This window comes from Ostrea edulis, chromosome 8, assembly GCF_947568905.1.
Source record: "Ostrea edulis chromosome 8, xbOstEdul1.1, whole genome shotgun sequence".
NCBI lineage: Eukaryota > Metazoa > Mollusca > Bivalvia > Ostreida > Ostreidae > Ostrea > Ostrea edulis.
The window spans coordinates 56,836,164-56,851,380 of record NC_079171.1 but is presented as its reverse complement, the minus strand read 5'-3'; the positions used below and the strand labels follow the sequence as shown (position 1 = coordinate 56,851,380).

Here is a 15,217-nt window from a genome sequence, read left to right as displayed (position 1 = left end):
TTACATCGTTATATGTGTGCACTGGTGGCGAACACATATAAAACTCGGACAATTTGTCAACATCGATTTAAATGTTGCCCATGGTAAATAAATTAGGCCCCTAAAAGTTGAGTTTTTCATAATATCTCGCAGTACTTTCACAATCCGAAGGGGGCATGTGACGTCACTGTACCACGTGACTACCTACCTAATTAACTAGATTTAAGTCTGTATTGTGTTTAATTATCGCAAAATTTCGGCGAACGAACTATTAGAATTAATTACTATAAGCATAAAGAAGACGAAATGCATGTAACGTTGTATACTTTGAAAACATGAGATATGTCCTTTAAGTCTTAAATGACCCCACCCTATTTTTGCATTTTTGTGATTATCTCACATTTGAAGGGGGTATGGCCCTTGACTTGGTCGTTAGTGTGTTTCATTCATTTTTCACTAATTGAAACTCGGTATGTATTATCGTTTATACAATTATTGCAGTTTTTCCTGCTTGAAAATCTGCGCCCTTAAAAAACCATCTCGGTCCTCTAGATTTTTCATAGAGCGTACGACATTCGGAAGTTCTCTCTTTTCCCCTTTCTAAAAATTGACTCGGCGACTCTAACTCCCGGCCATATTTTCTATCGTTTTTGATAAAGTGAAATTAATAAAATGACGCAAATTTAAAGGGTTTTTTTTTTTTTTTTTTTTTTTTTTTTAATTTTATTATTATTATTATTTTTAAAATAATAAGTTCTCCCAATAAAGTAATTCAAGATATCCAAAAAAAAAAATGTCATTTATTTCTCCGAAAGTGGAAGAAATTACTGTTTCTTTTATCGTTTCGAACATTTTTCAAAACAAGATACCACGATGAGAATCCCCCCCCCCCCCCCCCCCCCCCCCCCCCCCCCCCCCCCCCCCCCACTGATGACTTACCTGTAAGAAACGATGAAATTCCCCGATGGGACTATGAAATGTGCCACTAAAAACTTGTGCATTTAAACAATAGATGCTTTATGAAGCTACAAGGACTGTTACTTTTAGGGGTAAATGCATTTTGAATGACTCTGGGCAAGGTTTTCCTAGGTGGTTTGACATTTTTGCAGACGCCATGATATGTATTCACACAACACTATCATTATCTGCTGTCCCAGAAACTGATGTGCGAAGCAGTTGGGTTATTTTATTTATCATGTTGTTAATTCAAATCTTGTCTGTAATCAGTATTTCATATATAATTATAGATATGTGCAGTGCAGAAGTGTGAACTCTGTCAGTATTACCAGTAGTACTTCTAAATGATTGTTATTTATTTTCATTGTTATAATTAATTGCCTGTTAACATGTACATGCCCCACGAGGACCCTTGATTGGTGAATAAACTAATATAATATAATATAGTAACCAGTGAGGATATTTTTTAAAACGAGCTTATTTTGAGTTATATTGGACTTTAGGGGTATGCAAGACATTGCTGACCTAAATTAGAGAGATTTTCAACAACAATAAAAATAATTAAATCAACTCATGTAGGTTATTCGGAAAGGGATGGGGTGGGATCCTGAATCCAAGTACCTGTGGTTTGAAACATTGATAATATTGCCTCACAATGACACGTTCCCTTTCACATTAGATTAGTGATCATGCTAATTCATGTACAATTCCTATTATTTCACTGGGCCAGGGTGAAAATATATTAAAGATAATGGTTTTGATAGAGAAGAAGGGGGGGGGGATAAAAGTAAGCACAAAGGTTGCATGTACTTACAGGGGGCAGGAAGTGTGCAGTTAGCGTGGTCTATATTGACTTTTTTAAATGTATGATACCTTAACATCACACATGCTGCGGGGTGATGGGGGGGGGGGGGGGGTGTATGACCGTCAGATGTGTGAGGTGAATTGGTTGGTTGGTTGGTTGTTTTACGTTCTATTAAAAAAAAAAATCATTATATTGAGATGTCAATAGCTGTATGTGAAGTACCTCAAAAGTAGACCTATAAGCGCTCAAGGCTGTAGCAGTGAGGGTTCTTTAACGTGCCACCGTCTGCCGTGACACGGGACCTCCTTTTTTAAGGTCATATTTGAAAGACCTGTGATTCTCACTTTTAAATGCCAAGCTTTTGGCAAAGGAGCAATCATTATTTATGATTACGTGTTAGTTTTGACGCAACTGTGTCACGAGCGGGGCTTGAACTCGCGACCTCTCAGTTACTAAGCGAGCGTTCCACCTCTGAGAACCGCGACCGGTCCCAATGTTAATTGGAGAAAAACCCTGCATTCAAGCATCTTCTCAGTAATCTTTGAAGTATATACATGTACGTATGCAGCTTTCTTTTATTTGGTTTACAACAATTTTCACATGCTCTGGACTAACCCCCCACCCCTAACTTCACCGTATAAATCTTAGCCTGAGGTTGCACAACATATCTTTGAAAATTAAAGAAACGAAGGGATTAGTAGAAATTGAATGATTTTTGTTGTTGGTTGGTTGGTTGATATTGTCTAACGTTTTCCACTTACATGAGGACGTCATCATCGGCGCTGAAAAGATTGCAAAATTTAGGACAATGCTCGGCGCTTGGGGCCTTTGAGTATACACGTATGAAGGGATTTTTATCGTGCCACATCTGCTGTGACAAGGGGCCTTGAATTTTGCGGTCTCATCCGAAGGACCGCCCCATTTAGTGACAAGCTTTTATGACAACCAAAGGGTATTGAGGACCTATTCTAACCCGGATCCTCGCCATGTTATGTGGTAGCTTTATCATAAAATTATTCCAGGTAATTTTGTTTAAATCAAAAGGTTGGACCACAATGTGTATTATACATATAGGAATACTGGAACAATTGCACATATATTGGAAAATGAATGTTTATCAATATTTTTACATGTATCGGATATAATCAAATTTCTAGTAGAAAAATTATCAAGAATTGGAACATATTGTATGCATACATGTATTTGTATGTATGTGGTATTTGTGTGCAATGGAGATGTTCATTCTACATGGAGTTTTTATGTGATTTAGGTTACATCAGTAAATGTCGACTAGCCAGACATACATAACCAGGGTGCACAATCAGAAGGAATCCAGAGTATTCAGATTTATCCAGTCTGTTTCGATTAACCACAGTTTAATGACTTTATTAAGACTTTAAAAAGTTTCAATTTTTGTCAGTGCACAGCAATGCTTTACAGTAGCATTAGGAAGCAAAACAATGTAAACTTTCATTATCTGATCATTGATCAGAACACACAAAGTGAAATCTTACAAACAAGAAACATATACTTAGAACTGTGTTTCCTACTATGTAAGATTGATCTATCTTATCAATTTTTAAAATAATGATTCAATTTCAAGGAAACTTACTGTCATTTTTTGTAACTAGTACTAGGAAATATCGACAATTTTGGGTATGGATCTTAGCTGATCTTTTCTAGGAAAGCTATGATATAAAGAAAAAACAATTATGAAATAAAAATTTCTTTTTTGAATATTTATACAATTAAATCATGTGCCTACTGTAATCTTGACCTTTGGCATGAACGACCTTTGAAAAAAATTAAATGTTATTTCTTCTGAACACATGCGTTCCCTTTGATCAAGATGTAATCAGTAATAAGAAAGTTACGATAACTTAAAAAAAAATTGACTTTTGCAGAGGAAATTCAGATTTGATTTATGTCTTTAGAGTGCATTTGTAAATTTAATGTTATTTGATTTAAATTTTGCAGAAGAAAAAATAGATAAATGAGTAAATACTGTGAAACTTGTTATCATTTAAGATGGCATGGAAAGTTTATTGTCAGCTGAAAATTGCTACAAGGCTGTGTTATATATTTGATAGAAGAAATTCGGATTGAGTTCTTCATTTGTAAAATTTTATGATAATTTTAGGTCAATATTTACTTTGAAAAAAGTTGGATGCAAAGCTATAAAATTGAAATCTAATGATTAATGCTAAAAGAAAACAGCCAATATGCACCACTGTCTTTGTTTGCTGTGTTAAATCTAATTGTTTAAAAAATACATCTGTTGAAAGGGTTGCTATGGCAACTAATTTTTTTTCCTATTGATATATTGATACCTGCAATTCTGAATCAAATCTTATTTTAAGTTGAATTTGAATATTCTAATTGTTGAAACTGGCTGGTTTATCAATTTAATATTAGACATAATTGTATTGGTAGAGCAAAAATGAGATGAGAATGATTGATCAAACAGAGGACATTTTTCAATAAAATATAGCCTAAAATGTGAAAGTTTACTCATTTAATTTTATGGCATTACGCTGTACATAATCAGATCAGAACACCACGTTGGATCCACGCCTTGTTATATACACTGTACATTTCCGGTTCGCACTAGCAGATCGAAAAGATCGCAGCCGTCGAATACTTATGATTGATACAGGTAAGCAAGGTGTAAAATTAATGAATTCTTTCATTAATTAACTATGATCATTTAGTTGAGTCTTAGTTCTACATACACCAAACGAGTGACCTACCTTAATGACTCGCATCCCCATCTGGGGAAAAACCGCCTGCGTAGTTGTGTACCTTAATAGACAGGGCCTAGTGCATCTTAACCTGAAGTTGTGAAAAGAGCCAAAATACTAAAATATTCTAATGTTTCTTGTCCTGCAATCTATTTGTTTCCTAGGTAGAGGCCTATATCGTAATGAAGCAGTTTTTCAAATGTTTCTTTATACAGACCTATTTGAACTTAAAACATTTTCTATTCATCGTGTAAAATCACCCAATCTTAACTCGGGAAAATAAACGAATGATTACTTACAGTGCAGTACCTTCTTACAAGTCTTCTAAGACGAAAACTTCTCATTTTCCGTTCTTCATTATATGTAATTGTGACGTCATTTTTTGTTTTCATGACGTTATGTGGTATGTATGGTGCGCCATTCGTTAAAAAAATGAAAGCTGTACTGTAGTTTGCCAATGCCACCTATAATTGGGTTAAATGCTGTCTGACGTGTATCATACCGATTGTTAAGCCGTTCTTGGCACACTGATTTTGACTACGGATAACTCCGTTTACCTGATCAACATATATATAGGGCTCATAGCGGGTGTGACCAGTCGACAGGGAATACTTACTCCTCCTAGGCACTAGTACAAGAAGCATCGTTTTATTGATGAATTATGAGTTTAACATTGAATTTGGCTCGCAAGTATTTAAAATCGGCCCCAGAATGCCGCCCCCAACTGGAGGTCCTGACGTTTTCCTGGCACGGTAAATATCAAAATCATAAAAAAAAAAAGCAAGAAAAACGTCAGATATTTCGGACTACCTAGGCACCTGATCCCACCTCTGGTATATCTGCTCAACTCTCTATTTTGTATTGCTTATAGGAGTTATGAGATTGATTACTGTTCGTTATCTTCGTTTTTCACCATTTTGCCTATTGTCGATGTTCAGCCGGATTTGAAAGCACTTTAGAATTTAGACCCACCCCCTTCTCGGAGCTTCAAGCACCCCGCTTCCAAAGAGAAAGTCCGCATGGAGCAATGTAGAACGGGGTGTTTTAGAGGGAGTGTTAACACATTCAGGGAACATTCATTTTTTTTAATATAATTTTTTTATGTAAATTGATTGATTAATTGATTGATTGATTGGGGTTTTACTATATACTGTGTAAAATGTATTGAAATATATGTAGGCCTAATCAAATTTAAGCTATAGTATTGTCCTTCAATCTAGCTGCAGAACTGTAGCTCTCGGAAAAAATACAGAATAGAGAGCTATGTTCAAATTCACTCCTTATAAAAACCTTCGATTTACGGCGGACACACACAAAAAAAAAAAAAATAAATAAATGAAATAGAATTTAAAAAATAAATAAAGGCAGCCCACGGTTGCGGCCTATTTTTGTATCGTTGTCTCATGAATTTATTATTTTAAAAATCCCTAACATATTTTCCTACTATAATACGGGATATCGGAACTAGAAAATTTTGGAACTCTTCAGAAAAAGAAGTTACGAAAATTATGCGTCACTTGGGCAACTGTTGTATACAAAATAGTGACGGCTAAAGACGACTCATTTCTGATCTGTCTGGTTTAAAGATTATCTTTTAGAATGTTGCGAGTGAATGCCCTAGTACCAAAACATGACTTATTAGATTAAATTTCTGATGTTTGGTAGCGGAGATAAAAGAAAAAGTATATTTCCCAAATCGTATGCACGTACTCTATGTGGAGATTTCTGATTTACTTTATGAGATTTTCTCGAGTCATTAAAAAAAACGACCGCTATGAAATATAATAAATCAAAATTGATAGATCGATCTCTAGACACGTACATCATGCAGCAACAGGTAGTCCCCCTCCGTCACACACACGCACTTCTTGCCCCCCCCCCCCCCCCCCCCCCGTTTTCTTGACATTGCGGTAAATTATCATATACAGTATTTGTTACTAGTACATGAGTGAAGGATACCCCCCCCCCTCCCCCCGTTTACTTTTAGGGGTTTGGATTTTCTTTTACATTTCTTGCTAATTAAGATTTTACATATGAATATACCGGCACTTTTTTCTCCATATGTTCCCCACCCCTTAACTTTCAAAAACGAGGCTAAAATATACCTGAACTCAATATATCTGAAATTAAGTAAGTAACATGTGCTTGTTTACTAAAATGTTGCCCAAGTTAACGTAAAAAAAAACGTGATCTCGTTGGACATACTAAATATTAAAACCAGGACGGAATCGGATACGAAATAATGGTTCCGATATTCCGTATTGTATCCAAACAAAACTTCAAATCATGAAAGCCCCATACGGAAACGTAGCTAGGGGTAAAATAATGGTAAGCTGGGAGTCTAGGGGCGGCAGTGAACTTTTTTTCTTCATGGTATAATGGTTTTAGTGATTCAACAATTATATTGTTAGTAATTGTACAGATTAAGCAGCAAAAGGTATAGGAGTACAGCCAGTTTTGATTTTGTTTGGTTTTTTTAATTTATTCATAATTTTTTTTTGTTTTTTTTTGGTTTCTGTTTATTTATTTATTTTATTTTTGTTTAATTTTTTTTCTGTTTTTTTATATTAATGGGGTTTTTTTTTTTCTCTCTTTTTCTATTGTCAACATAAAGTTGAATATCTATAGGAAGAAAAAAATTCAAAGAAATAAAAAAAAAACAACCACACATTGACATAAACACACAACAACGGACGCCAAAAAGAAGCGAGATTAAAATGCGCCACCACGGCACATGATGCGCCCGTCAGATGTTTATTCATTATAACCAGAGAAATGGTAGATGTTTCCACTCAGACATACAAAAACAGAAATACACATCAACATCAGAAAATCACACATTTTCGTAAAACAGAATAAAAAATGGATAACAACTTATCAAAATGATAAATTTTTAAAGTCAACAGTTTAGAAAAACAGCTATTACGATTATAAGTATGTATAAATCAATTGTGAATACTAAGGAAAACATTTTAATATGTATAATAGACATAGTAGCAGAAATACCAGCAGAGGAGTTAGTGCCCTTGACAACATTTTTTCATCATAAATAACTGATTATCTATTACACGTTTTCCCTATCAATAGTTTACCAGATTTTTTTTATTTTATCCAGTTAATAAAGTTCCTCTAAAATATATATTTCTATAATGCGCAAATTTAAATTAATAAAGACTTTTGCAAAAACCCATGACATCACACGGGAATCGATCTACCTTAAGAAGTACACGAAGTACAGCACATTTAGAAAATAAGTGATATAGCACGCCTCTGTCCAGATCGACATCTATTCTTCTTTCCTATGATCGAGGTTCATTTTTTATAATACTGACAACAATTGCCCTACGTATAGGGCTTACCCAATAACTTCTCAAGTTCTGGCTAATTTCTCTGTTACAATACCTACAACGTTATTCTTGACATGATAAACGATAGAACACGATACACGCACGATAGGATAGGATACACGCACGATACGATAGGATACAAGGTAAACCCGATAAACGCAAAACCTGATAAACTGATAGAAATGTTGTAAATTTAGAAGCAATTTAGACAGAATGAAATTTGGATACCTACAGCATAATTACATTATTTTGAACATAATATTGAAGAATTTCAATATTCATTATACACCTAAACATATAATTCATTTAATTCACGGTCGTACTGGTTTTTAAAAATATATTTTAAATTCTACTTACCAATCAAAGCGATTTTTAATTTCGAAATTCGAAGACACTCTTTAAGAAATTCTCAATCAAAATTACCCGCATGGTATAAGGCTTTCCCTGAATCTGTTATAGAATATAAAAATCTTGTTAAGGACTACTTGCAAGATTTATTTAACACTATACTCAGAGACGACAAAGACATTGATGATTTCGCTAATGAACTCTCGTTAATACTGTTATCTTGAGCTGAATCGTCTATTCCATTCTCGTCGTATAATCCCTATACACGCCCAGAGTGGACAAAATCTGTCAAACATCTGCACACGATAGAATGAACCAAGCGAAGAATCTGGGTTTCTGAGGGAAGACCTCCAGGTATGCAGTTCTCTTCCTATCGTGAATATAAGCGAGCAAAGCGTCAATTTCGTAATGCTCTTGACACAAAACATGAGAACTATATGCGCAAGATATATAGTGATATCGATTAAGCTGCTGAAGTTGATGTTCGGTTGTTCTGGAAGTTGACTAAACGCAGGAAGCCTAGATCCATTGGATGAAGAGAATTTTGAGAACGAATTTCAAATGAAGATCGAGGAAAAGTTTCGACATTTAAAAAAAACGAAAGTGAGCTAGACTTCGGTTATATACCAGGAGGCAAGATCACATTAAAAGAAACAATCACCGCTATTGACACCTTAAAACTACGAAAAGCACATGGAGATGACTTGTTGACAAATGAACACATAATACATGGTGGTAAACTACTTATCTCCTGTCTTCTAAAGTTATTTAACGCAATCGTAAATTGTGGTCATGTCCCCGTCTACTGGAAACGCGGTCTGATAGTTCCATTATATAAGGGTGGCAATAAACCTAAAGATTCTTGTAACAGTTACAGACCTGTAGCCTTATTGCCTTGCTTTTTTAAGCTTTTTGAAAAAGTTATTTACAATCGTATTGCTAAGTATGTTTTACACAAGAAAGATTTTCCCAACACTCAACAGCAAGGTTTCCAGAAAGAATTAGGTTGTCTGACTGCATCGTTCAATCTACATAAACAATTTTTCATAACTTGGAACAAGGTAGTAATGTACAGTTGTTTCTTAAGAAGAGGTCTTTATAAAAACGCTGATCTCCTAATTTGGCTCCACCCTACCCCTGTGAGCCAAGAGTTGTTCAAGTTTGAATTTACACCACCTGGGGATGCTTCCATGTGAATATGACTAATCATGGAGTAGTTTTTCTTCAGATTTTTAAATCTTTCCCTATATATTACCATGTAAAACTTTGATCTACTGTGGCCCCATCCTAGCCCCCACTACACTATCTTCACTATGTCAGGAAGCTTTGAAATAAGTTTCATTTTTTCTGGCCCAGTGGTTATTGAGGAGATTTTATTTTCCTTATAAGGTGAGCAATTGTTTCCTCATTCAAACCACTTTGACCAAGGATGCTTTGTGGCAAGTTAAGATGAAAGTGGCCCAGTGGTTCTTGAGAAGTTGAAAATGTTAAACATTTACAGACAGACAGAAAGCCTAGACATACACCAAACAAACTATCAGACAAATCTCACAAGCGTTTAACTCAACTGTTTCTTAGCTCTCTGGATATATAATACAACCTCGTATCTTTTTTGCAATTATGATCACATCTAGAAAGAAAGCGTATTTGTCCTTCTTCTTTCAAAGATGCTGGTGAGAAAAGTCATATCATGCACAGTATATAAAGCAATTTATTATAACTTTAGTCCAAAGCACCCATATCATATGGCAAAATACTGTCCGACTCGTGACAGGAGAATTATTTGGTCTAGAATCTTCAAACTTGGTTAGTTATGTATCTTAGGAAGAGGGTGTGTCGCGCTTTTAAGTAATTAAGGTCACTGTGTACCCCACCCCCCTTTGTGTGTGTGTGTGGGGGGGGGGGGGGGTATTCTCTCTTCTTTTGGTATCCGTTGGTGTACATGTGTGGTTGTGTCAATGTTTGTTTTTTTTTGGGTTTTTTTATTTCTTTGTAATTCTTTGTTCCGATAGATATTCAATTTTATGTTGACAGTAGAAGGGAAAAAATATAAATAAATAAAACACAAAAGAAAGAAAATAAAATACAATAGATAAATAAACAGAAAGGAAAAAAAATAGATAAATAAATAAAAAATCAAAACTGGCTGTAATTCTATGCTTTTTGCTGCTTGATCTGTACAATTACTAACAATATGTTGAAGCATTAGAAATATTATACCAGAAAGGATTGACGGTCTGTTTTGATGTTTACCGCCACACTCAACAAGTTTCCAGTTATCTTTTGGCGCCCAGTATTCTATTCGTGGAAGAGAGAACCCATGCAGATACAATGTAGCTGGGAAAAGACCACAGACTTTCCGAAAGTAAACTGGGAAACTTTCTCATTTACCGGCACGAGTGGGATTCGAACCCGCGCCGACCAGAGGTGAGAGACCGTGTGATTTTTGAGCGCGATGCTGTAACCACTCGGCCATGGAGCCCCCCCCCCCCTCCCCAAAAAAATCACTGTCGCCCCTAGACTCCTAGCTTACCATTATTTTACCCCTAGCTACGTTTCTGTGAAAAATTGAAGTGTTGTTTGGATACAAATATAGTAGGAAAATGTGCCTAGGAGGAGTAAGATAAATGTACTAAACGATAAAGGGAGCAACAATCTCTTCCACTCCCGGAGAAATGAATGACAAAATCTTTTGATTTCTTAAATTAATTTATTGGGATAACTTAATTTTTTCCACCCCCCCCCCCCCCGCGCCAAAAAAAATAATTTGCGTCATTTTACTAATTTACTAATTATAGAAAATAGTACAAATGACTAAATAGGAAACATACAATCTGTAAAATCCAGGGATTTCGCCCCCTGCAGCTTCATATAGTGGTGTCCCACGTAACTGCAATTCCTGGATCCGCCCCAGGGATCAGGATTCACAAAATATCTTACGGCTAAGATCAAAATTTATTAACACTGTAATATTCTTAATTTTCATTTCTTGTAAAAATTTTTAAATTAATATGTAAAGTACATCCATGGTTTATAAAACTTTAATACGTACTTACGGCCTTGTGATCGGAATTTGATTATCAGACAGAATTATTTATTTTTCATCTTAGTCGTAAGATGTTTTGTGAATAAGGGCCATGGGCGGATCCCGCCGTGAGCCCTATATCTTGATCAGGTGAACGGAGTTATCAGTAGTTAAAATCAGTGTGCCAAAAGAACGGCCTAACAATCGACATGGTACACGTCAGACAGCATTTAACCCAATTGCGAATATTTTTCAGTTATTTCCCCTATTTCAAACATAGGTGGCGCAAGACTCGTTTACGTCCTTGTTGACTTCCGGTGTACATTAGATTTATAAGAGAGTGTAAGGTTTTTGTTGTGCAAATAGGGAGCGGGGGTAGAATTCCCGAGATATGAAGCTTTTAAAAAATTCAATTGGTTCATTGTCGTCAAATGTGACAGCGACAACGATCGTTTCAAGTTCCACTCAGCGTCGTGCGCTATAAACTTCAGTCTTCAGTTCAGTCCGACTTCACAGATATCAGATGACGACTTTGTTGCAGAAAGTATTTACGGGGGATTAAACATTTGCTCTGTAGATCGTAATATTCTGCATGAATGTTTCATGCTGAAATTTTATCTATCCTTAGTGATACAGTCATCAATGATCTTATAATTCTATGACCCCCCCCCCCCCTTCCTCTTTCTAGACTAGATCTATAATCGAACAGGGGAAATTTGAGTCCTCAATATATAAACCAAGTATGTTACAAAAATACATTTCAGATGTCATTTAAAAATTAATTTTAGAGTTAACCAAGGTCGTCAAAATATGAATGAATGCGATTGCTAATAGACCCCCCCCCCCCCCCCTTATCAAAGTTTGCATTATCATAGTTATGTTGTTATGTCATGTTTATCAACTGACCCACGGAAGTACAGTCCAATATGTCAAAGAAACGAATACCAGTCCTAGCCTATTTTAACTGTTGACGCAAACCAGAAGAAAAATGCATCTCAAGAGATTAAGATATTTCTGAATTTTTAAGAAATAAAATTTGAATCATATCTACTTTTATCAAAATTAAATGCAAATTCATAAAGCTATAAATTTATCCAAGTGAAGTAAATTACAAATTTCACTATCATATATACAATGTCGTGTTTATAATAAAAGCCACGCATTGGCCTATTGTTCATTGTGGTTTTTATTTTTAAAAAATCATTGCATTACGTTTTTCAATATTCACTTGTAACTTCGATTTCAATCTGAAGTATGAACATTCAAATTGACCTTCAAATTGAAAAGTGTACTACATTTGTTTAGTGATGTATTTTAGTATTAAATCATTCATATCATGAACTGTCATGGTACATATAAACATGATAAATCTTATACATGAAAGTAAACACGGGTCAAATTATGTAGGACTACATCAGTTTCCTGCAACACCATGGACAAACGTCATTTGGATACAACCATTCCTATACGCAGGATACAGTCGTGCTTTTCTTGCAGAGTACAACCAACTCATAGTATATCAATCATAGTATATGGATGGAGACGTGAATTTAGAAGTTGAAAGAAAGCTTGAACTTCCGTCTTAAACTTGCAATCCAAATTGTAATATTCGATTAAAATGTAGAAACTCGAAATTTTGAATCATTATTGTACAGCTAGCATATGGGGTAGTAAAATTTATTCGACCTGCCAATTATTATGCTCTCGCTTGCCCTATGGACTAATAAAAAAGTTAATCGCAAACTGTTTACCTATCGTGACGTCATCACGTAAGTGATATAAGTTAAAACACGCAAATAAACTGTTTAATGTGGTATGATATATCATGTACTCTGTATACATGTGCTTTCTCTATCGTGAATTTTATTTCATAAAGAGAAGTTATACATATACATTCACTATTACTACACATTTTAACAGCTTAATAATAGAATTTCAGATATATATGGATATATTTCATAATTGATATTCTTAATCCTCGATCGAGAGAGAGAGAGAGAGGGGGGGGGGCGCATCTTATTGTTTTAAACATATGCAATTCAACAACTCATAAAGAATTATGATGTATTGTATATTATATATTCAACCTAAACTACTGTTTAAGTATGTAAACTTCACCACGAAGTAGTTTATAATGAAAAACGTTCAATGTGTATTGAATGTCTTTATTTAATCGATGTGACAGAGAAAATTCGGTTACAGCTGAAACTCTCAACGTGCTTTCCTTTCCGCTCAGAGAGTCTTGCAATGCGTTTTCTAGGTTCGTCTCTAAGCGCAGTGAGGTCCTACGAACCGTAATCAGACATCGTTACTAAATATTCAACAACTTTCTAATCTAAACATGTCCTTCCGACGCTCTCTTAAACTTGAGGTTAGAAACGCCTTGGACGTTAACGGATCGTGCGCCACCTGTAATCAAGGGCGAGTAATTTGAAGTTTTATTTGCCATTATAGGTGGCATTGGCAAACTACAGTACAGCTTCTATTTTTCAACGAATGGCGCACCATACATACCACATAACGTCATGAAAACAAAAAATGACGTCACAATTACATATAATGAAGAACGGAAAATCAAAAAGTAGAAAGTTTTCGTCCTAGAAGACAAGAAGGTACTGCGCTGTAAGTAATCATTCGTTTATTTTCCCGAATTAGATTGAGTGATATTACACGTTGGTTAGAAAATGTTTCAAGTTCGAATAGGTCTTTACAAACATTTGAAAAACTGCTTCATTATGATATAGATCTGCTACTGAGAGAGAGAGAGAGAGAGAGAGAGAGAGAGAGAGAGAGAGAGAGAGAGATTCTGTTACATTTCTTTGAAAATCACACCTTTGTTTTTCTTTTATCGACCCCCCCCCCCAAAAAAAAAGAAAAAAAGGGGTGAGATCAAAATATCATGCCAGATAGAGAACTGAAAGTTAAATTCAAAAATTTAAGGGGGATATTAAGGCTCCCACAAGTTTCTGTTGTTTGACATCCTAAAAACTGTATTCTGTACAATGTACTGAGAAGTTTCATAGACTAATAACCGGCCATAATGCAACATTTATCACATTTCATCAAGTTTTAAGAGAGGTGAAGAGGGAGGGGGGGGGGGGTCCCATTGGCATTGAATTTTGTTTTTCGTCAGCTGTGAATTTAGTTTTTTTGTAGCTAAGTTTTTAAACCCGCCCCTGATTAAATAATTAAAAGAAAAGAAAAAATGAAATGTATTGTAAAACTTTTTTACTTACCCCCTCGCCCCCCCCCCCTCCCCCTCTTTAGCTCACCTGGCCTAAAGGCTCAACTGAGGTTTTCTTAATCAAAACTTTTTGTTATCTGAAGTTGACGTCGTAGTAATCGTAAACTTTTCACATTTTCATATTTTTCTCCAGAACTAACTTGGTACAAATCAATCTTGCCTTCAATTTAAGAGGATTCAAGTTTGTTGAAATGAAGAACCCTGTTCCCTTCACAGGTGATATAACCTCGAAAATGCAAAAATAAGGTGTGATCATTTCAAAATATTTTTCTCAAAAACTACAGGTTTTTCTGGGGACAAATATTTTTCTTTTTTGATCTTGAAAAATAAAAAAATAACGAATTCAATGTTAACAAGCAAATATGGCCCTGTGATTTTTTGAGTAAAATAAAGTATCTCTATTCCAAATGTCCCTCATGGTATGGAATAGCTTATACATGTACCTACTTCTTTATAAACCCAGTGTGTTTTTTCTACGAAAATTCATGCATATATAGAAATTATAACTCGTATGCAGACCCTATAGGCCTTTCCAAAAACGTGAGTAATCTCTCTTTGTATTCTTACATTTAGTGTGAATATGACAACTTCCGGGTAGTAACACACTCAGACTGCGAATATATTATAAGAGTTATATATTAGTATGGGTGCTGCTTAAATTATTTGTACGAGAGTAAGAAAATGTTAATGGAAACAAAAACGAATTTCTTGATCGAGTCGGGTGTGATTTTTCGAGTGGGGGGGGGGGGGGGGGTAAAAATTAAATTGGAA

The 15,217-nt window shown here is 35.2% G+C and overlaps 1 protein-coding gene across 2 annotated transcripts in view; it reads right to left on the bottom strand.

The window, feature by feature from the left end:
- LOC125662664 (multiple epidermal growth factor-like domains protein 10) overlaps positions 1–5,467 on the bottom strand; it is a 57,475-nt gene extending 52,008 nt beyond the window's left edge. The window contains exons 1-2 of one of the 2 annotated variants that reach the window (XM_056146542.1): positions 4,782–5,467; positions 4,492–4,573 (exon numbers count right to left, since the gene is read on the bottom strand). In XM_056146542.1, coding sequence (XP_056002517.1) covers positions 4,492–4,512 — 21 coding nt within the window. In that variant the 5' untranslated portion in view covers positions 4,513–4,573; positions 4,782–5,467. The remainder of the gene's footprint in view (positions 1–4,491; positions 4,574–4,781) is intronic. The other variant, XM_056146541.1, reaches the window with a different exon arrangement.
- Positions 5,468–15,217: the final 9,750 nt, after the last annotated feature.